The sequence below is a fragment of the Chlorocebus sabaeus genome, chromosome 9, assembly GCF_047675955.1.
Source record: "Chlorocebus sabaeus isolate Y175 chromosome 9, mChlSab1.0.hap1, whole genome shotgun sequence".
Taxonomy (NCBI): domain Eukaryota; kingdom Metazoa; phylum Chordata; class Mammalia; order Primates; family Cercopithecidae; genus Chlorocebus; species Chlorocebus sabaeus.
The window spans coordinates 17,804,405-17,828,397 of NC_132912.1; the positions used below are offsets into that span (position 1 = coordinate 17,804,405).

Genomic DNA, 23,993 nt, shown 5'->3' on the forward strand with positions numbered 1-23,993 from the left:
CATTCAAGTATTCCATATCAGTGATTTTTTTTCTTGTGTTATCAAGTCATTGAGGGGGCATGTTGAAGTTTCCAGTAGATTTGTCTGTTTTTCCTTTCAGCTCTATCGATGTTTCCTTTATATATTTTGAAGTTCTATTATTGTGTTCATACACATTTAGAATTATGTTTTCTTGGGGGACTTAACCATTTTATTATTATGTACTGTCTCTCTTTATCCCTGTTAGTATTCCTTGTTGTGAAAACTGCTAATGGTAGTGAATTGATACAAGTATAGTTGGATTACAGTCTTAATCTGCCATCTTTCTAGATGATTGGTTATGTTTCTTCTGTTTTCTCTTTCTGTCTTTTGTGTATCAACCAAATAGTTTTTATGGTTTTTTTTTTTTTTAATTTAAAACTTTTTTTTGAGACAGGGTCTCACTCTGTCTCTCAGGATGGAGTACGGTGGTCTCTCAGGATGGAGTACGGTGGTGCCATCACAGCTCACTGCTTCCTCGACCTCTGGGGCTCAAGTGAACCTCCCACCTTAGGCCATTCCCTGCACCCCTAGGAGTTGGTACCATTTCTGGCTAATTTTTGTATTTGTATTTTTTTTTTTTTTTTATAGAGATGGGGTTTCACAATGTTGCCCAGGCTGGTCTCGAACTTCCGGGCTCAGGCCATCTGCCCACCTCAGCCTTCCAAAGTGCTGGGATTATAGGTGTGAGCCACTGCACCCAAGCTATTTTGTTTTCATTTCTCTCTTAAAAGTATTTGTAATGGTGGCTCTCTTTAAATTATTTCATTTTTTTCTCTCTGTACTTCGGTTTAGATACTTTCAGCATCTTTTCAAATTTACTGATCTTTCATTCTTACCTGATTAATTCCATCCATTTTTCAACTTTACATATTTTTTGTCTCTAGAATTTTATCTGGGCCCTTTTTAATATATCATTTCTTCATCATTATGTGGATGATTTCCAGCATACTTATAATAGCTTATATAAAGTCCTTGACTGCTAATTTCATCATCTTTGTTATTTCTGCATTCTCAGTTGACTGAATTTTCTGCTAGTTGTGTATGATAGTGTTCTTCTTCATATCATGTCTTCATATCATTTTATTGAATGCTTAGTATTTTGAATTTTACATTGTTGAGCATCAGGTGTTGTATTCCTGTTAAGGAGTATTGGACTTTATTTTTCAGAAGTTGTTACATTTGTCTGTGGCTTATATTGTTAGGCCATGTGTAGGTATGGTTGAGCTGCGTTGCTAGGGTCTAAACTCCCCTGTATATCCACTGAATGCTCTGGATTTTCAATAGATGCTTCACTGTGGTCTCATCTCTGACAACTGTGTGAACTTTGGATCTCTTTAGCATATTGCCCTGGTCACTTTTTGACCAGTTTCATGGAGTTTTTCACCTGTGCATGCGTGGGCTTTTCAGAAAGTTCACTGATACTTGGAAACTGCCTCTAGGCAGGAAGTTGAGGCAAGCTTCTGGCTTATCTAATTAATTTTCCTTATTGTGGATTATCATACAGTACTGCCTGTGACCTCATGTCTTTAAAAAGTTAACCTCAGTGTGTATTTTCAATCTATTTTTCCAGTTTTCTAATTGTTTGCAATGGGAGTGTAAGTCTGGTCTGTTTTTTCCACCCTGGCTAGAAGTGGAAGTCATGGCCTACCATTTTATTTTCAAAGCTTTGTTTTTTTTTTCCTACCCAGAATTAGCCTGAAATGCCTCATCTGTGATTACTAATAAGAGAGCCTGTTAATTTTGTTTGAAAAATTTAAAGGAGCTAATTTACAGGTTTTCAACTATGTTATTAATAAAAATTAAATTTCCCTACTTTATCATAGTCTCCCTTTTTATCATAGTCTTTTGTCTATAACAGTTAAGGGGCAGGGGGAAACTAGATGTATTATTAAGTAATTTTTACTTTTCTCGTTTTTTAGACCTAAGGATTGTCTTCGGTCTATTATGAGAAGAGTGAACCACAAAGATCCTCACGTTGCTATGCAGGCTTTGACTGTGAGTGGTTTCGTTTTAACCTGTACCACAAAATTATCTGCCACAATGGAGCCCCTTTAACTTCTGATTTTGTGCTTTTAGCTTCTAGGAGCATGTGTATCAAACTGTGGCAAAATTTTTCATTTAGAAGTATGTTCAAGAGATTTTGCTAGTGAAGTAAGCAACGTATTAAATAAGGTAAGGAGCATTATTTCCAGAAATTAATTAAGGCAGTCTTCTTTCTTCACATATTTTATTGTTTAAATCTTCACAAAGGACTATTCTGTACTTTTTAAGAAATCCTTTCTAGGATGTGTCTATCCAGTATATAAATAAATATTATATTTTGCTGAAGAGACTGCAGATTCATGTAACTTTGAGTTAGTTTTTTCAAGCCATATTAGAGTATTTTTAACCTGTTCTTTTCCATCATACTTTCATCGGATAAGAAAACAGGTATTTCTATATCTAATTAAATAATATCAGTCTATTTTAGGTACCGTTTTTGTAGGCACAAGGTATTTTCCTAATGGAAAACCTTTCAGAAATACTGCCAAAAGCCTGTGGCACCGTTGAGTTTTTATCTTTGTCAATAAGGCCACTTCCTGGCCATCACAGGATGTTAATACTATACTGCTGTTCTTACTGGCCGAACCCACAGCTGGAGTTGCCTCAAAAGTGGTGGCGGGAGAGTTCCCACAGGGGACTGCCCCAAACTGTTCCAGATAGGGCCAGATAAGAGTCCAAAAAAAGAGGCACTAAATGCCAGGGTGATCAGTCTAAAGCATTTATTAGGGAAACTTATGAGGGCTGCAAATTTATAGGAGGATTTAAGGAATTTGACTCAAGGTCGGGGCTGGTTTCTATGTTTTTAGCAACACATTTGATCTTTTAGTGTTTTGAGCCACAACCTGAACAACTTTATCAGTGCCTGAAAATGTTCAAGGCCCCAGTTTGGGTCCAAACCTATGGTGGAAAACTTGCAGCTGGCTGGGTCACAGAGCGGGACAAGGCACTCTGCTTTTCTGTTGGGACACAGAAAAAAGCAGGGAGAACGGGTGACCCTACAGCTGCTCACTCAACTGCGTGTAGAATTCCAGTCACACAATTCAGGAAAGTTTTAAATTTTCAATTAGTAATAGGTGAGTTTTCCCAGTAAAAATTTGTGCATTCTAAAGGTAATTATTTTTAGCTTTTCTAGGGGGAGTATTATAAATCAAGAGAAAGTTTTTGTTTGTTAAAAGGGAAAATGCCTCATGTTTTTGGGAAAAATGAGTAGTTCCAAGTTACAGTAGAAAAAAGCTGTATAGAAATATAGTAAGAATTTAAAATTCTGTACTTTTTGAACATCATGGTTAAGTGATAATTCTTTCCCTTGCCTGCTTTATGCATTAATATTTAGTTGTTTTCTACTAATTAATAAACATTGTCTTTTAATGTCCTGAATGTCCGTCGAGATGTACAACTGTTTATGAAGAGATTCTAAAACCATGTTTTTTGTAATGTAGGTGAAAAATGTGGTATACAAACCTGTGTATAATAGTGCAAACAGCCATTTCAAAAAACAACTACCTATAGGCAAGAGGACTGCTCTTTATTTTCTGAATGTTTTACAATGAACATATTGGTTTTGTACTTAATAACGTCCCACCTTTTTTTTTTTTTCCCCCCGAGACTGCATCTCGGTTTGTCACCCAGGCTGAAGTACAGTGGCGTGATCTCAGCTCACTGCAACCTCCGCCTTCTGGGTTCAAGCGATTCTCCTGCCTCAGCCTCCTGAGTAGCTGGGATTACAGGCATGCGCCACACCGCTCCTGGCTGGTTTTTGTAAGTTTTAGTAGAGACGGGGTTTTGCCATGTTGGTCAGGCTGGTCTCGAACTCCTGACCTCGTGATTGCCCGCCTCGGCCTCCCAAAGTGCTGGGATTACAGGTGTGAGCCACCACGCCCAGCCAACATCTTGCCCTTTTTAAAAATTTCCTTTTATTAAACAAATTAAGTTCATGTATAGTCTCAATAAAGCATTTACAAATTCATTATATGCTCACTGGCCAAAATACAGATTATGTGCACTTAGGAAGAATTCTTTTTCTTCTAATAGAGTTATCTAAAAGTCTAACCTTCTCTACTTTTAAAAGCTTTAGCTAATTATTTAGTAAACATTAATTTGAAATACATTTATGACATTTCATAGAGGAGTTATCTTCACTTTTCTCTGCTATCTGTGAAGGTTTCTTTATATCTGTTACATCGAATAATAAGACTTTAGATTATTGCCACTATGAAGATACATCAGTATTTTAATGAACTGGCCAGATTTTTTTCCATAATCAGCAATGAGTAAAATAATTTATTTTGAAAACTCACTACATTTATCTCTTTCTTTAATACAGAAGAATAGTGCCCTGCACACCTGCCTTAGACTAACCTGAATCAGTGTTGTACATCAACCATAAAGAGTTAACGTTATTTTGAGCTACATGCGGTGGCTCATGCCTGTAATCGCAGCACTTTGGGAGGCTGAGGTGGACGAATCACTTGAGGTCAGGAGTTCAAGACCAGCCTGGCCAAAATGGTGAAACCCTGCCTCTACTAAAAGTACAAAAATTAGCTGGGCATTGTGGTGCGTGCCTGTAATCCTACTCGGGAGGTTGAGACAGGAGAATCGCTTGAACTCCTCCCACTCCTGGGAGGTGGAGGTTGCAGTGAGCTGAGGTCGAGCTACTGCACTCCAGCCTGGGCCACGGGGTGAGACTCTGTCTCAGGAAAAAAAAAAAAAGGAAAAAAATAGTTATGTTATTTTGAAGAAATTCAATTTTCAAGATGATTAACATGCAATGTATCTCAAACCAGGCCCCAGATAATTAAGCATCATGGAAAAAATGCGTAGTCATGGACATTAAGAAGTCAGGAATTCGGAATAAAGGAACTGTATCATTTATTCTCACCTTCCAACTTTCGTATTGCTTTGCAAAAAGCAAACAGACACTTCCTTGTCTTACTGATGTACAAACCTTGCTTCATTGCAAAATATTCTGAAGTCCTTTCAGATCTCCAAAATGTTATTACCTATTTAATGCTTTAATTTTGAAGTGAGATATATATTATGGGTTTTTTTCATAGTGTGAACATTTGTTTTATTTCTAATAACTATATTTTCTTATTTGTCTATAGCTATGCATAATTTGTGATTCAAAAAATATCTATAACTTTATAATTTTATATTTAAAATGTCTGTATTAAATCATTGGCTAGGAAATTGGTGCTCTTTTATTTCTTTTTCTATTTTACAGGGTCATCCTAAAGTATGTGAAAAATTAAAGGCTCTTATGGTTGAATGGACAGATGAATTTAAGAATGACCCACAGCTTAGTCTAATATCAGCAATGATTAAGAATCTTAAGGAGCAAGGAGTTACGTTCCCAGCTATTGGCTCTCAGGTATTTTGGGAATGAAGCTGTGTGTGTGCTGCAGTTTGTTTCTCTTAAATAGCTATGTTTATTTGAATTTTTTTCTTCATTCCCTGGTAATTTTTTACTACTTCAGAGGAATTTTCATTAGTAATACTAATTGTATTAGTAACTAGTTGTATTGGTAGTTAGTAATACTAGTTTTCTGGCATTCAGAGGTGCCAGAAAAGTATTACAATGGAATATTAATGTGCTCCAACCTCTCTCCTTCTTTATAAATGAATTGGTTTAACAATTTGCAGTTTTTGAAATGTTTTGGTATAGTTTTTGTTTGTTTGTTTTTGAGATGGAGTCTAACTCTGTCACCCAGGATGGAGTGCAGGGACGTGATCGTGGCTCACTGCAACCTCTGCCTCCTGGGTTCAAGCGATTCTCCTGCCTCAGCCTCCTGAGTAGCTGGGACTACAGGCACGCAAGGCCACACCTGGAATTTTTTTTTTTTTTAATAGAGATGGGTTTCACCTCGTTGGCCAGACTGGTTTCAAACTCCTGACCTCAGGTGATCTGCCTGTCTTGGCCTCCCAAAGTGCTGGGATTACAGGTGTGAGCCACCAGCCCGGCCAGTACAGTTTTAATAATAGACACAAAATAGCTTTATTAATTAGGTAACACTGTCTTGTTAAATGCTCTTAATGCTATAATTGTCTACAAAGAATGACAGCTCAAAAATCAGGATATCCTTAGAAGTTAGGGATGACTTGAGAGATTCTTTTGATGAGGAAATTTATGAATTCCTGTATTAACAATGAGAGGACTCTAGAAGGAGTAAATGAGAAGAGAAGCACCTGAAGCATTTTTTCCTTAGTAAGAGCCGACCAGTGCAGAAGTCTTCCTTTCCCCAGTGGATATGAATAAATAGCTTAACTTTCCTCTCCTGTCTGCCCTTGTGCCAAAAAAATTCACTCTTTAGTTTATGTCATATAGAAAAAAAATCAAGAAATGTCTTTTTTATTCCTATTTCTATTTTGGGTAACCTTCCTTTAGGATGCCCAACTAATCAAGAGGCTTAAAATATGTGCTGATTTACTACACTGTCTTTCCCCGGTTTATTGATTGGGACAGACTATAATGAGTGACATAAAACCATGAACGGAAATCTGTGAGTGTGGAGGGCTTACATTTTGTCCACTTCAGGGAGTCATGTAGCTTATCTACATTCATCCAGACCTACATGTGCTTTGTTCCCAAGGCATTTCCAGTTTATCTGAGCGCTCTTGAGAGGTGAAGACTCAAAAATGTATTTGGGAGAGGAAGGAAGCAAAGGACATTTTTCTTCTTAAAAAAATTTTTAATTTTTGATTGGCTTTACAATGATAAATTATGTCTTTGAAAATTCATTCATTCATAATTGATAGCTGGTTGTTACTACTCAGTCTAGTTTCTAGAATCTGTATAATTAAGGAATAATCTTAAGCAGAATAATCCAAGACATTATACATTCGTTGACAACAGAAACAATGTTTATTATCAAAGAGTAGACTCACTGCAGAGAACCCACCTAGAGTAGGTAGAGAAAAGGCAAGCCCACTAAATATCTAGAGTCTTTGGTTCTTGTTAACTCAGAACGTGGTTTGACTAGCATCACTGGCATGAACTGGAAGCTTGTTAGAAATGCAGCATGGTTGAACCCACTCCAGACCTATGGGTTCATTATCTCCATTTTAACAAAATCTTCAGAAGATTTATATGCACGTTGAGGTTTGAGAGGCACTGCTGCTCTAGAGGACAGCCTTCAGTCCAAGTGAAAAGCACATTTCAGTCCACAAAGGGACTTACTCTTGTAAGAAAAGGAAGAACTAATGATTGTGCCATATGTACCCTTGTTTGGTTAATCTAGAATCTTAGCCACGGAAACAGTTTTAGGGAGCCTCTAATCTAATCCGCTCATTTTTACAGATGAGGAAACTGAGACTCAGAGTGGTTAAGTGACTTGCCCAGGGCCACAGCTCATAGTTGACAGCTGGAACTAGAACACAGGCGTGCTGATTCTCAGTTCAGTGTTCTTTTCACTGCCCAAGTCTGCCTTCTTTGATAGAGAGGTTAGTGAGTATGTGTCTGTCCAGACCAGGCTTCCAGTGGAGTGAACACTGGCAAGAGCATTATGTCTTGATTGGTAGAGAAACTAGCTTATTCTCTTGTTCAAGAGATTCAGGACATAGAGGAGCAGTAGTAAAGACAGGACTTACTTTTCATCCTTTGATCTAGATGTTATAAAGTATGTAACAGCTAATCTTGTCGTAGTAGCTATATTTCACCTACAAGAAATATATATATAAAGTAAAATATGATGAAGTAGAATGATTTTTTTAGTGGTTTCTGAAAAGCTTATTAGAAACCCTACATGTAAAGAGCTTCACATTAAATTAAAATAAATCATCTAAGTTCAATTGCAGAACTCCCTGTAGATTTTAAAGCCACTTAGTTACTTAAGTTATTACTATGTTTTCATCAGACTAGATTTTTGTTAGGGCATGCTTAACAAAAACCTCTGAAGATCTATTTTTCTTTTCTTTTTTTTAGCCTGGCTAATTTTTTTGTATTTTTGGTAGAGACGGAGTTTCACCGTGTTAGCCAGGATGATCTTGATCTCCTGACCTCGTGATCTGCCCGCCTCGGCCTCCCAAAATGCTGGAATTACAGGCGTGAGCCACCGGGTCTGGCCAGGCATTTATTTTTAGAAGAGCTGAGAAGAAAAAAACTTTTTGAGGTTCACGGAATACAACCTTAAACACTCTCAATTCTGACCTATCTCTATTTTCAATTTTCTTTAGATAATGTTTTAATTATCAGACACTTTTGAAAACTAAAGGTATGCCTGGTCAGAAATAACTTTTGTGGTTTACATAAATTTTTGTTCACAATTTGGCAAACTTCACAATTAGACAGATTTGAACTTTTATGGTGTGTGAAGAAATCTCTACCAGTCGAGAAGTTCAGAAACAAACTGTGATATGTGAAGCCGTATGTTCCTGAACTGCACTTTTCATTCAAAGTTCCTTTCTTTCATCAGGTTCCAAATGTAACAATAACACTTGCCTTATTTAGTAGCCGACTACAGTAGCAATGCTGCTAGCCTACTTTTCTATCTTTACATCAAAAGTTAGTGCTAGCAAAACTGCATCAGCATGAGTCAGGTGATTTTATCACTTTTCTTAATATTTTTACATTATTTTCTTCTGTACTCAGATTTTAAAAATATACTTAGAAAAACATATCTTAGCCAGGCGTGGTGGCGGGCGCCTGTAGTCCCATCTATTTGGGAGGCTGAGGCAGGAGAATGGCGTGAACCCGGGAGGCGGAGCTTGCAGTGAGCTGAGATCGTGCCACTGCACTTCAGCCTGGGCGACAGAGCAGGACTCTGTCTCATAAATAGATAAATAAATAAATGCCTGTGTGTTTGTTTGACAATACGAAATCCAGTAAGTGAGGAGTGTAGAACTGTATTTTACTATAATGTCGAATATTTCTCCTTTCATACCCTCAACAAACATTTATTGATTGCTTGTAATATTTAGGCACATTCCCTCAGGGAACATACAGTCTGGTTGTGGAGACAGACATGTAATCAGACAATTATAACAGAAGCTAAGATTATTGCCTGTTATGATGTTCCAGTCACTGTTCTAAGTGCTATATATGTGGCAATTTGAATGTTTTTTAGAATTCCATTTTTAAGTTGTTTGCCCTGAGAATGACAATATACATTCATAACTTTTCATGATCTACTTTGAGTTAATATTTGATGTAAAATATAGAAACTCTGCATCTGTAGAGGTCCATTTACGCTGTAGTTGTCATGTGTATTACCTCTACATACATTATAAGCCCTGGAGGTAATGTTACATACTTTTTGTTTTAAACCCTGAATGAGCCCATCTCATCTAATGTTGGAATCACATGTGTTAATTTAATATTCTAAATAGGCTGTGAGGTGCCCATGAGGTGTAGGTGCTATTATTGTACTCATTTTATTGATGAGGAATTTGAGGCACCAAGGCTAATTTGCCCAGTGTCATCCAGCTAGAAAGTGGTAGATCTGGGATTTGAACTCATGTCTGCCTGACTCCATAACTTACATTCTTAACCACTCATATCACAGTACCTTGTTTAAAGGTGTTATCATAAGAACAAACAAGAGAATATGTAATTAACAGGTTTAGGGATGCCTCATTGAGAGTGATATTTTAGCTGATTACTGACTGATGTGTTCAAACTCAAAAGGGAAAAAGTGAATGCAGCAAAAGGAGCCATAGTGGGAGAACGTTGTGAGGAGAAGCAAATGAGTGTCAGACTTGTAAAGTACTGGTATATAGACTGCCCAGGAACTGCTGGCAGTTTCTGGTAACTGGTAGAATGATTGGAAATGAGGTTGGTAAGATAGGCGAAATTCTGATTTGCCTTGAATGCTTTGCAAAAACTGAGAGGCCATGGAGCCCATAGGCTTAGAAACTTATAATTCCAGAAGTGTGAATTGATTTATATGTTTGTTTGTTGTGCATTCCCTTATTTACACAATTTAATAGAGGCAGTGATATACTGTCAGAATTAGCTACTTGTAATTTGGTTTACAAAATATAATTTTTGAGCATTTATATCGTTATATATATTTATATGTATATGAGTTCCTGAAGATAACATCCTGACCCTTGATCCAAAAGGAAATGATAAATATAACTATTAATAGATATTAAAAATTTTTTAACTATTTGTGTTTAAAGTAATTCTCTTTCTGTCTTCCAGCCCCTTTTCTGGTTTTGGAGTTTTTTTAACACATTGAAATCTTCTGTAGTCTGTCTTCTCTGATTTGTGTACCATATGCTTTTAGTTGAACCTCTTGACACAAACCTGGGAGGGTATGCCTAGGCTGCTGCCTCTAAGTGTCTGGTTGCTCTCTGTGTCCTCCAATTCGGATTCTTTTCCCTCTCCCTTTAAGGTGGAAGCTGCTGCACTTTGGATTTCTTTTTTCAGAAATCTGTGCTAGATTGATGAGAAAGGTTTTGCAAATTCTTGGGGGTAGGTAAGAGGAGGAGAATTTGATAACAACCGTCAAATACTGTGTTCCTCTTTTTTGTCAGGCTGCAGAACAAGCAAAAGCAAGCCCAGCTCTTGCAGCCAAGGATCCTGGTACTGTGGCTAACAAAAAAGAAGAAGAAGATTTAGCAAAAGGTGCGTTTTTAAGTCCCTAATGTTGGGAAGAAGATAAGCCTCTGTTTTTTTCTCTGAGATATTTAAAGATAAAATAAATAGAACTTTATAGCAAAAGCTGAAATGTACTTTGTCGCCCTCCTCAGTATTCTTTCCTTTCCTCTTGAGAGACAATTACTGTTACATGTGTCCTTTCAGTCTATGTTTTTATGACAGTTTTTTCTACACTGTGTATCCAAAAACAGTATCAAGTGCTTTTTTGTATCTAACAAATTTGTTTTTCATAGGTAGTACACTTGAAGTGCCATTTGCCACTTGCTTTTCTCATGCAACATTATGTTTAAGATCTATTCATGTGACATATCCATTAACTGTTGTGTAATATTCCATTGTACTAATGAGTATACCACATTTTTCTATCTTTCTACTGATGGATGTGTGGATTCTTTCTGATTATTATTATTATTTTTTACTAAAATTAAGCTGCAGTGAGTATTCTTGTACATATTCTCTGTGCACATATATGTGGCTGTCTCTATTTGTGACTAAAAGCAGTATTGTTGGATCATGGCATTGGTACATCTTCAGTTTTGCTAAATGGTTCTATGATTTCCTTTTCCATTAGCAGTGTATGAAAGCTATTATTAATCTCTGACAACACTTAGTAATCTTAAGGGTTTAACTTTTGTGAATCTGGTAGGTTTAAAATGATGTCCTGTTATTTTAATTTTAATTTTTTTGATTGCTAGTGAGACTGAGTTCTTTTTTGTGTATTCACTGGTCATTATGATTTTCTCTTGGGTAAATTGTCTTTTGTTAAATAAAATAATGATATGTAGAAGTCTTTATTTGAAATATTAATTTGTTATCTAATTATTGTACATATCTACTCCTGGTTTTTGACCTTAACTTTGATAATGGTGTATTTTATCAAGTAGAAATTTTAAGTTTTGAGAAGGCCAGAGCTGTTTGCTCTTTTGTTATGATTTTTACTTTTTAGTGGCTTTTAAAAAATATTGTTCTCTACCTCAGGGTCCTAAAATATAGTTTTCTATATTGACTTTTAGTAGCTTTAAAGTTTTGTTTTCATATTGGTTCTTTTATTAATCTAAAACAAGAGTGGAGGAGCAGAAAGGGCTCTGGGTTGAGTTGGAAGCAGGATAATCAATGCACTGAGATTACATTTCAGACCCTGAATGACATATGGTGATGGTCTGCACTAGGGGAGTAGTGGTGGAGATAGAGGAGACACATTTGAGATCTATTTTGGTGAATTTGTTACATTGAGTCTTTAGACTGATAAGAATTACCCTTGGAGCAATAAAATCCTGATTCTCCAAGATTAAGGCTTTGATTTAGTAAGTCAGCAGTGAAGCTTGATACTCTTGACTTTCCAGGCAATTTTGATGATTATTTTGAAAACTTAAGCAATAGGAATACATTTAAAAGGTCAAGGAAAATGCAAAATATCTGCAGCTGAAAAAGAAAAGTAGATCTAAGAGTTTGTATTTTTTATTACCCGGAATAATTTACATTGTATTTGTTCAGTAAAAATAGGAGTTACCATGCTGTTCCAATTTTGTTAATTTATTTTTAAACTTTCAGTTGTGAATGAATGAATAAAACTGACAAAATGATTTTTGTTCAATATATCAGGATATGTTCTAGTTTCTAACTATGCTGTTGAAGAAAGAATACCTTTTACCTTGATGTCTTTTTCTACTTCTTCAGATTGTTGGATATAATAACATTTTGGATTTTTAAAAACTCATTGTTTTCTAGCCATTGAGTTGTCTCTCAAGGAACAAAGGCAACAGTCAACCACCCTTTCCACTTTGTATCCAAGCACATCCAACCTCTTAACTAACCACCAACATGAAGGCCGAAAAGTTCGTGCTATATATGACTTTGAAGCTGCTGAAGATAATGAACTTACTTTTAAAGCTGGAGAAATTATTACAGTTCTTGATGACAGGTAATGTTAATACTACATTTAAAATTTGTGTGAACGTATGTGTGGCTTTGGTGTTTCATGTTATTCCTGTTGATTGCAGTTACCAAATATAATAATAAATATTGACCCAGATGCTTCTCTGTATGGCAGACAGTTGGCTGATTTGCTTGTGTTATACTCAGTGGATTCTTATTTTGTTGTTTTTTTCTTATTTATTTCTTAGTTTTTAATTTGTTTTGGTGGCCTAGTTTAATCTATTCATTTTTGGTTCTACCTAATAATATAGATTGTTACATTATTTAAAAAGGTACAGTTCTGGAAAAACACTGAGTATGTATATGTACTTAATGGAATTTGTAAGAAATATATGATCTATTGAGTTTTTTTACACAGAACAGTATATCCATATGGAACAACTTTATTTTATATGGAATTATACATTTATTCAGGAGGTGATGCAGTGCATCAGTTTTTTTACTATAGCTTTGTGATGTTTTACTTGAAAATGAATTGTTACTGATACTTGTTACTGATAATGAAGTATTGAAATTTGCAGGTGTTTTTTAAAAATCAGCTCAAATTGATTTAAAGTTCTTCCTGTAGTGTCTCTCTTACTTACTACCTTAGTCCATTTGGGCTGCCATAACAAACTACCATAGACTAACTGGTTTAAAAACAACAGGAATTTATTCCTCACAGTTCTGGAGTTTAAGTCCATGGTCAAGGACCCGACAGATTCGCTGTATGTGGAAGGCCCACTTTCTGGTTTGTAGAAGGCGGTCATTTTGCTGTGTCCTCCCGTGGCAGCAGGGGCAATGAGCTTTCTGGTTGCTAATCCCGTTCATGACCTAATCATTTTCCAAAGGCCCCCCCTTCTGATACCATTGCTTTGGGGGTTAGGATTTCAACCTGTGAATTTTGGGAAGACACAAACATTCAGACATATTTTAACATGGGGTTTTTTTTTTTTTTATTTGTTTGGTTTTTTGAGTGGAAGAAAATGAAGTAAAATTTGAGCTGGTTGGCTGGAAATTGCACAAAACCTTGCATCTGTTCTTTCAAAAACATTTATTGAGTGCTTGCTAGCTTTCCATATACTAGAGTTTACACCTAGGAGTGTACTCTTTGTGAATGTTTTACACTGTGAACAGTGTCATCTTTCATATTTGTTCTGTTGGGAGAAAAAAGAAAAACCTTGCTGATGTGTACTGGAAAGAGCAATGATTTAGGAATGGAGACTGAAATTGAGAGCCTGTCTTTATATCTCATTACAAAGACTTCTTACTCTGGAGCCTGTGAACCACCTGAAGCTGACAATTTTTTCATATGGGTACCTCTTTTTTGGGAGAGAGTTCATAACTGCAAAGCATGCATCGACAATCAAAAGGATAAATAACCCTGTGTTTAATAGCTTCTTACCTTTTCTGAGTCTTCTTCTTTTGTAATAAAGGAAGATTCATTGGCCTTTTCAGTAGGCTACTGTGAGATTCAAATTTTGTAATAGTGTAAGTTAAATACTACAAAAGAGAAAGATTTATAGAAATAAAAATGTTGTAGTAAAGCATTGTTTTCTGTTTGTCATAGTGATCCTAACTGGTGGAAAGGTGAAACCCATCAAGGCATAGGGTTATTTCCGTCTAATTTTGTGACAGCAGATCTCACTGCTGAACCAGAAATGAGTAAGTATTTTCCAGCCTGCCAATAAATGATGTTTTCTAATTCTTTTCTTAATGGAAGTTGAGTAAACTGAACTTTTTAGAGCAGTGTTGCCCAGGCTGGAGTGCAATGATGCGATCTGGGATCATTGCAACCTCCACCTCCCAGGTTCAGACGAGTCTCCTGCTTCAGCCTCCCGAGTAGCTGGGATTACAGGTGCCCGCCGCCACTTCCAGCTATTTGTGTGTGTGTGTGTATTTTTAGTAGAGACGGGGTTTCACCATGTTGGCCAGGCTGATCTTGAACTCCTGACCTCAGGTGATCCACCCACTTCAGTTTCCCAAAGTGCTGGGATTACAGGCGTGAGCCATCGTGCCTGGCCTAACTTTTTTTTCATATGTATCTATGTAGAGGTTGTTGTTAAAATGCAAATTCATTAAGAAGTTTTACAGAATTTATACATTTAGTGTTTTTCTTACCAATTGATTACAGTGTGACAAGTACAGTATAACCTCAGGGAGAATTTTTCCTGTTCAAAGGTTGGGACCGTTTCTCTAGTGTGTAGTCCCAGACTTGAAAACAGTGGTCTCCAAGCAACATGTCAGATATTCAGAAGGAACCATTTTTACTAATCATATAAAAGTTTGTTTGATTTACAAACCCTGCTGACTAGGATAATAAACTAGAAAGTGGGGCCATGGAGAAAAAGTGATACCAGTGGCAGGCTTAACAGTTTCAGGAGACATAGCTACATAGTCGGTCAAAGTAGTGAGAGACAGTTTACTGTATTTCTACATAATACTGTGCTTTAATGAATCTTCATAATGTTGAGTTTAGTCATCAAGCAAAGTTTAAGTCATAATCTCCCTCTATTTAGGAAAACAGAAAAATAGATCTGTGTTGGTTAAATGGCATTGCGTAGTGTGCTGACTCTTTAACATTTTTAAACAGCTTCTATGTATAGGTTGATATGCTATAGTTATTTGGCCGAATAGCTCATATTATCTTATTTTAATGCTAGATAGAAGGGATCAAAGAAAATTACAAACCACAGGATGCTTAGGTGTTTTTTAGTTTATAAGAACTTTAAGAAAAAAATTCTTTGTCCTGGTCATCTTTTTATTTCTAGTAGCTCCTAATAGTGAATCTTAAATACATGCTGCATAAATACTTATAGAATAAATGATACAGAAATATATATGTTAACAATAAAGAGACACTTCACTTCTCTTTCAAGAGAAGGCTTGAACAGCAAACCAGGAATTACAGATCTTTAAGAAAATGATGCACTCTCACAGTACTGCCAGGGTGTCTGGTGTCATGTTTATAGAGACACATTGGTGAGACCCAGTCTTTCAATGATGTTTTCTATGTCTGTGAGAGTTCAAAAACACGCCAGCCTTATTTAAATGGCATTGCGTAGTATGCTGACTTTTTAATAACCTGGGCTAGTAATGATGTTTTGTTTGTTTTTGGACTTTTTTTTTTTTTTTTTTTTTTTTGTCCTGAATCAGTCCCTGGAGAGGATAGAATTGCTTAGAGTTCTGTTCAAGATAAGGTCCAGGATCTCATGTAGATCCTGGAGCCATTTCATCTTTTTTTTTTTTTTTTTTTTCAGTCATATAGCAATGCAGCTTCAATATGAGTTCTCTAGTTTTTCTCATGTTTTTCACTCTGAACAATCTAAAAGAGAAACTGAAGCATCAGAGCTCATGTAATGGGGTTGTAGTTCTCAAGCGTGGAGAGCAGGTGCTAGCATGATCCCCAGAGCATCATTCTTTTGAGGAAATAGAAGCCCACTTCACTTAGCCTGTCAAATAGAAATGGCTGCCCTATTTAGCTTGCTTTTGGTTTGGAGATACAGTAAAATATTGTGAAATCTTTTTGTTATATATTGTATATAAATAATATTTTTTTACACACACATAGTATTAGTTCCTGTGAGAAAAGGGGCTGCAAACTTGTGCATCAAGAGCTGTTAGAATGTGAAGTCTGCCATGTGTTTTCTTGTGGGTAATGGCCAATGCAGTGCTATCCCAGCTTTCTACTTGTAATAGCTCAAGATATAAAAAGCAAAAATGTCTGCAGCAGATGTTTCTTTTCCTTTATAGGAAACTGAATCAGCTGAAACTTTTTTTTGTATGTAGAATTCTGCTTTTGGTGACTTGAATGAAATGATTATATTTCTTAGGTTGGAAATTAAGCTATTTCTGTGTTATACAGACGCACACAACACAGAGTACCCAAGTGATTGGACTTCATGTTCTTAGGGTAAAATCACAGGCACAGGCCAGATTCCAGTAGTATGGGCTAGTAGAGCAAGATTGATTGGCATTCAGATCCAGGCTTTGTCATTTATTAGCTTTCTCTTTTACAAGAGTTTTTCATCTTTCCAAACTACCTTATTTATAAAAAGGGCATATCTCATAGGATTGTTTTGGAGATTCACTGGAGGAAATGTAATATTCCATCAAGCATATTCAATAGTTTAATAAACATTATTTCCCTTCCTTAAATTGCCCCCTCCCATCTCCCTTTCCATCATGATTCCTAATATTTTTATGAATTGATCGACCACATTGATGCAAGGGTTAAAAAGAATAGAAAGGAATTTTGCTTAGTAGAGTTGTATGTGCCTTTCAGTAGTGTTTGGAGTTTGTTATATAGCTATCGTTAATGTTAAATTGTTTTTAAAGATTGCTTTGGTGAGTAGGAGAACTATGTGCTTCTGGTCAATGGATTGTTGATCTCTCAATGACCACTTTTTATTGTCAAATGATAATATTACATAACTAGAAAGTACAGGCTGATTTGTTGGAAAACTGAGGTCCCTGCCAAGGCCACTTGCAAAGTTCTCCATTGGCATGGACGTCATTCCCTAAAAGCCTAAGTGGCATGCCAGAGAATATATAGCTGATTTTTCCCATTCATTACATTGGAGTAGTGTGGATTTTCTATCAAACCAGATTTTTTTTTTCTATCAAATGAGATTTTTTTCTTGAAGAATTGGTAATTTAAAAGGGTTTATTTTAAATTGCAGAATTCATTTAGGCCATTGTAAAACTTTGCTTTTGTCCTCCAGCTTACTAAACTCTGATATGTAGTAGGTGATTAATTTTTTTTCAGAAATACAACTCTTATTATTAGTGAAATTTCTTTTTATGGAAAATGTAAAATGTTTACAAGAGAAAATTAAGAAATCCAATTTCATAAAGTAATGTTCTGTTATTACTGCCAAAATCTGCAACTCAGTTATTTCCTAAATTGTGCCTTTTAGCTTGCTGGGAATATAAGAAAAATCCCCAAATCTCTCTTGGAAGTTAAAGTGCTTTAAAGTAGAATTTTAAATGTATTATAAAAACAGATAACTTTTACGTATCTTACAGTTAAAACAGAGAAGAAGACGGTACAATTTAGTGATGATGTTCAGGTAGAGACAATAGAACCAGAGCCGGAGCCAGCCTTTATTGATGAAGTAAGTGGTTTCCATGGTGATAGGAGTTGGTACTTTGTATTGAAATTTAAATGGTTTTGCTTAAAAAGAAAATTGATTACTTGAGTTTTTTTGTTGCAAAAATTTTTGTGTTTTTTTGTTACAAAAATTCAAGCAATGTAGACGATGCAGATTGTTTTTCAAACTTCCTCTCCTGTCCTTTGTTTGCCATGTCAGAGCCTCATTATTTTAAATTCCTGCTGAATATTCTGTAGAGTGACCTTAACATGATTTATTTAATCTATTGTTGAATGCCTAAGTTGTTTACAGCTTTTACAGTGTTGTAGCGAGATTTTTTTTTTGAACATCTATCTTTGTGTTTCTTTAGGGTAGATATCCAGGAGTGAAACTGTTGAGTTGAAGGATTTGTGTGTTTTCCATGTTAATAGATACTGTCAAATTGTTGAGCAAAACAAGTTTTTACACTCCTATTCGTACCATGCGAGAACTCCTGTTTCCTGGCATACTCGACGAGGATATAAACTAGTTTAGTTTGCACATTACTGAGGAAGGGACACTCGTTGACTGTCTGTTGAAACAAATAAATTACTGTTCTAAAAATAAAATTGTCATTAAATTACTTCTACATAAATCATTTTATAAAAGCAGTGCTAATATATTGAATATCATTGGAGATGATTCATGGCTCCTCGTATTGAACACATTCTAGTATTTGAGGAAAAGCTTATGCTAATTTTATATTAAATGTCTTCATATGTCATTGTCACACCTGAAACAATGTATATTTTTAGTAATTATGCTCAAAAATATAATGTCAACTTGGTGACACACCATAATTTTTGGAGCCACATAATGGTACCCAAATTTATATTATTGGATTTAAATTTGAGATTTCTTGAATTAAGTTAATCACTCCTATTTAGTTAAGCTTTATAGAAACATCTGCTGTTGCTACATATAAAGAAAAGATTGAAACTGGCTACCTTTTTCATCTTTAAGTGTGTTTATGAAAAAATAAAAAGCATGTTTGTGGTTGTCTTTTTCTACTCAAACTTAATACCATGTTTTAAAAATAACATTAACATAACTGTTGAATTAACTTAATAAATTAAATTATGCAACTAGCAAACCATTCAGGATTTTTCAAGTATCACATTGTATAGATCGGGTTGGCAAACTCTCAGGCCGAATTTAGCCTGTTGCCTGTTTATTGGAACACAGATACATTTATTTATACATTGTCTGGTTGCTTTTGTGCTGCATTGGAAGAATTGAGTAGTAGCAACAGAGATCATATGGCCTGCAAAGCCTGAAATATTTACTGGCTGGCTATGACAGAAAAAGTTTGCTTGGCCCCTGGTATAGATAATTTAAAGAGAATCTTTTCAGATCCTCATTTACCATAGCATTCTTTCCTAAAATTGATCTGCCTGAGAACATTCTCTCCTACCATTTGTTGTTTTTCCCCCCTCCTCTCCCTTTTCAAGTCTTCTCTCCCACTTTACAGAAAAAAGGCTTACCACTTGCCCATAGTGAAGATTACCGTGGTACATTGCCGCAGAGTATAAGAATTACCAGGGATGATTCCAGATATTGGTGTTTGTATTAAGAAAGTAATGGCTCTAATGACTAGTTAACACAGCTGAGATGGTTTCATATTTTTTGTTTTTAAAAAATAGGACCAAAATGAATTTCCAGCTAGTAGATCATTAAAAATAGTTTTTAATGACAGACCACTGTCATTCCATTCCATCTTTCAGAAGGCACTGAAAGAACTTAATGAAATTGCCATAATAGCTTGATTATATAAACAAAATTTCTCCTCACTTTCAACTATAAAAACGAAAAACAGGAATAGAACTGATGCTGAATCCTGGCTCGTTTTACTTTTCAAAACTTGAAATATAGTTAATGTTGTTTTGACCCTTTATATATTAATAATAAATATAATCATTACTGTATACATATGAATGTATCTAACACCGAGAGTATTATCATCAATTTACATATTTTTAGTGCAAAGAAATCTCATATGGTCATCAGTAGAAAACTTTCAAGTATATTAGGATAAAATTTTGTGGGGGAAATTGAGTTCAGTATAAGTTCAAGGAGAAAAACAATTTGAAATACATGACAGAGACTATTTTTTGAATGCTAATGGTGAGTGCAGATTGCTATGGTGTTTAAATTCATTTTGGCTATATTTAAAGGAATTTTTGACTGTTTTATTTTAAAATGTCAACACTTAATGTCCCGGAAATACCTTTGTAACATTTTAAACGTATGAAAAAAGAGATGTTATCTCTGAAATATGTGAAGGGGTTTATGGGCTTTTAGCAGTCTTTTGTGGGAGGCAGAAACAAAATTTGAAGAGTGAAACAGACTGTGGAAGACTGTGCTAAGGACAAGGAATCCACCTGGGCTAGGGGAAGTGATGTTTGACTGATTGCATTATCTAAGAAAATGCTGGCCAGGCGCAGTGGCTCTCGCCTGTAATCCCAGCACTTTGGGAGGCCGAGGCGGGCGGATCACGAGGGCAGGAGATCAATACCATCCTGGCCAACATGGTGAAACCCTGTCTCTGCTAAAAATACAAAAATTAGCTGGGCATGGTGGTGCGCACTTGTAATCCTAGCTACTTGGGAGGCTGAGGCAGGAGAATCACTTGAATCTGGGAGGCAGAGGTTGTAGTGAGCCAAGATCATGCCACTGCGCTCCAGCCTGGGGAACAGTGAGACTGTCTAAAAAAAAAAAAAAAAAAAAAAAAAAACTTGCAGAGGCAGACTAGTTGTCTATCTAGAAACCCTACTTCTATGACACTAAATAATTTTAAATATTGTGTAGTGTTCTGTAAGCAAACAAAACAGACCATCTGTGTGTTAATGGACTCTCACTTTCATTTGACCTTTTTTTGTGTGTGGTAGGCAAACTTTCTGACATATATTTTTGTTTTGTAAGACTGCTTAAAATGAAAATTGTGAATAATTTACATTGAAAGTTGGTTTCCATTTCAAAATACAGAATTCTTTTGACTTGGGAAGAGTTTTTTTTTAGCATACTTATGTCGCTTTCACTCTCTGATGATTAATTTGTTTCTCAAGCTATTTTCCTTTTACACAGAATCATAGTTTTTAAATTTTAAGTAATTACTTTGCTTAGAATTAGTAGTCTTTATTTGCCCTATGTACCTGTATATAGTAGCATAACCATGTGAAAACCATGCATGGAGAAAGGTTTGTAATTGTTTTAGTAGTAGTCATGGTAGAGCAGATCTGTTTTGATTTTTTAAAAAACATAAATACATATATACTTATATATCATATAGATGTGTTTATGTAATGATGGTTTCATTAGTTCCATTGGTCTGTACAACAAAAGATTCTGAAATAGATCTGTGTCACTGGTTTGAGGTATCTTCCAGCCTTTCCCACATAGGAAAATAGAGAAACCACTAGTCTTCCTCCTTCCTTTTATGACTAACTGAAACACTGGTAGAAAGAAAATGTAGAATAAATCCTGAGAGTCCCACTTAGAAGAGCAGCTGTGATACAGCTGAGCTCTGCCTTACTGAAACAGCTGCTGTATTCACCATAGGGGAGAAGGAATGACAAGTTGTTAGTCAGAAGCAATGCCATCTTGAGATGGATAGTACACTTGTTGGCAGGCTGAGCTAAAGCTGCTCTGAAACAAAGCAAAATCCTCTAGCATGACATAAGAGGTGGAAGAACTCACGTACTGTAAGTTTAAATGTGGCTCGATTTCTTCTCACTTAAGAGAATCTCTGTTAGCAGTTGGTTGATTGATTGATTGATTTAGACAGGGTCTTGCACTGTTGTCCAGGCTGAAGTGCGTGGTGAGATCATAGCTCACTGCAGCCTTGACCTCCTGGGCTCAAGTGATCCTCCCACCTCAGCCTGTTGAGCAGTTTCAAAAATATATAGGAAGCACTTTCAAGGCTCTGACTTCATGTGGTGCTAAAGAAAATAAATACATGGGATACTGAAAACATAAAAGCAAAATTGGAGTCTCCATAACTATGAATTTCGAAAGTTTGTCTAGTTAATAAGGTGAAAACATAAAGTTGCATAAAGGTTGGTTGCTTTTTATATTAACTACTTCATTCCTGTAGGATAAAATGGACCAGTTGCTACAGATGTTGCAAAGTACAGACCCCAGTGATGATCAGCCAGACCTCCCAGAGCTACTTCATCTTGAAGGTAAAACTTTTCTATTTACCTTGCAAATAAAGAATAATTAGAGGTTACTAACTGGTGTCCTGTTGAAGAATGGGTTTTGAGAATAATATTAAGAATGGAACATTTCTCACTTCTCCTTGACCCAGACTCCCTTTCATATGCAGTTTAGACCTTGGGTAGAATTTGAATTCTTACAATTTTCTATCCAAACTAAGTGTTCTATTCAACATTTTAGAATCTTGTAAAATGAAAAATGGTACTTTAAGATTTCGAGATTAATATTTTAGATTAAGTTGTCACCATTATACTTTAAGAAAATCTGTCTGCAGACTAAGGTTAATGAATGTATATTTTTATTGCTCCAAATTAAATCTTTTATTCCTTAAATTATACAAATATCTATCAAAGGTTCACATTTTTTTTTCTTGTACTTTCTTATGTTCCTTTACATCTTGTCATTTTAGCAATGTGTCACCAGATGGGCCCTCTCATTGATGAAAAGCTGGAAGATATTGATAGGTAAAAGAACATGGGTGCATTTATGTTGTGTACCTTCCTTACTGACGCTATCGCTATAAACTGCAAAGCGGGCTATAACTGCCTTTTTTTTTTTTCTTTTTGTTTTTAAAAGAAATATTGTGGAGGAACCAATTCTCATTCATGTGTCTTCTGCTAGATGTGGAGAATTAGAGTCATTTGTCCTTTTTTTTAAAGTGAGGATTTGATTGACCTTTACAACATAGTCAAAAAGACCAGCATAGATAGGTCTTTTTAAAAACAAGGGCTTAGCTGTGTAATCCTCTTTGCTGAAGTGGCATTACCAGAGCTCAGAAATGACCCATATGTTAGTAACTAGGGAAACGAAGATATTTCTGGTACAGTCAGGTACGATAAGCTGGAGTTCCCTCAGCCCAGCATGTAAGCCTTAAACTGTTTGGGTTGCTTCAGGGCTAACATGCAGGATATTTTTGTTATAGGTGAAATTTTTAATAACGTCTGCTAGTACTACTTTTTGCTATTTTTGATATTTTGATGTATCAGTATTTAGAACATTATATCATTTCAGCAACAGCTATGTTTCACATTATTGTGTCATGTTTCAGAAAACATTCAGAACTCTCAGAACTTAATGTGAAAGTGATGGAGGCACTTTCCTTGTACACCAAGTTAATGAACGAAGATCCGATGTATTCCATGTATGCAAAGTTACAGAATCAGCCATATTATATGCAGTCGTCTGGTGTTTCTGGTTCTCAGGTAAGCTTTTAGAAGCCCATGTTGTTTTAAATTCTCAAATGCACGGTCAGACGTGGTGGCTCATGCCTGTAATCTCAGTAATTTGGGAGGCCAAGGCAAGAGGATTGCTTGAGACCATGAGTTCAAGACCAGCCTGGGCAACATAGTGAGACCCTGTCTCTACCAAAAAAAAAAAAAAAATTAGCCAGTCTGGGGGCATGTTCCTTGGTCCCTGCAACTCGAAAGGCTGAGGTGGGTGGATAACTTGAGCCCAGAAGGTCTAGGCTGCGGTGAGCCGTGTTCGCACCACTGCACTCCAGCCCGGGCAACAGCGACACCCTGCCTCTAAAATAAATAAATAAGTAAGTAAATAAATAAATAAATTCTCAAATGCATTTGAGATTATTTGGAATAGCTGTTTGAAACTTTCTGAAACTAATGTTTAGAATTAAAGTTTAACAGAATTTTTTTACTTGGCAATTACAGTATATAACATACTAATTATACTAATAGTTTTTGTTGTTGTTTTTTTAAAGGAAATTGCTTTTATCCATTGCAGTCTGGCAGTTTAGGAAACGTGACTTGTATCCATTGCAGTCTATGGCTACAAAAAACAATGAGTTCAAATACAGTTTTTAAATATCCTTTGGGATTCCTTAAAAAAATACCAACATACAGAATATTAAAATATATTTAATGTAAAGGGAGATTAGTATAAAGTTTCAGGGTAAGTTTCTTTAATGCTTCAGTATGGAGATAAACATGAGTTCAGCGTATGTTTAACTAAAAATGAAAACCATCAACAGCCTATTTCATTGAAAAGCGTTTTTCAAAATGCCTGTTGACAGAAGTAACTTTTACAAAAGGATTCCAGAGTGGTAATTTTTC

At 35.7% G+C, this 23,993-nt stretch overlaps 1 protein-coding gene across 3 annotated transcripts in view; it reads left to right on the forward strand.

Moving 5' to 3' along the window:
- Positions 1-23,993, forward strand: part of STAM (signal transducing adaptor molecule) — a 72,219-nt gene that overhangs the window by 41,057 nt on the left and 7,169 nt on the right. For all 3 annotated transcript variants that reach the window (XM_037983379.2, XM_008002405.3, XM_008002407.3), the window contains 10 exons: positions 1,941-2,016; positions 2,098-2,193; positions 5,288-5,434; positions 10,540-10,630; positions 12,392-12,584; positions 14,148-14,242; positions 17,606-17,694; positions 21,803-21,890; positions 22,334-22,388; positions 22,973-23,126. In XM_037983379.2, the coding sequence (XP_037839307.2) occupies positions 1,966-2,016; positions 2,098-2,193; positions 5,288-5,434; positions 10,540-10,630; positions 12,392-12,584; positions 14,148-14,242; positions 17,606-17,694; positions 21,803-21,890; positions 22,334-22,388; positions 22,973-23,126 (1,059 nt within the window). In that variant the 5' untranslated portion in view covers positions 1,941-1,965. The remainder of the gene's footprint in view (positions 1-1,940; positions 2,017-2,097; positions 2,194-5,287; positions 5,435-10,539; positions 10,631-12,391; positions 12,585-14,147; positions 14,243-17,605; positions 17,695-21,802; positions 21,891-22,333; positions 22,389-22,972; positions 23,127-23,993) is intronic.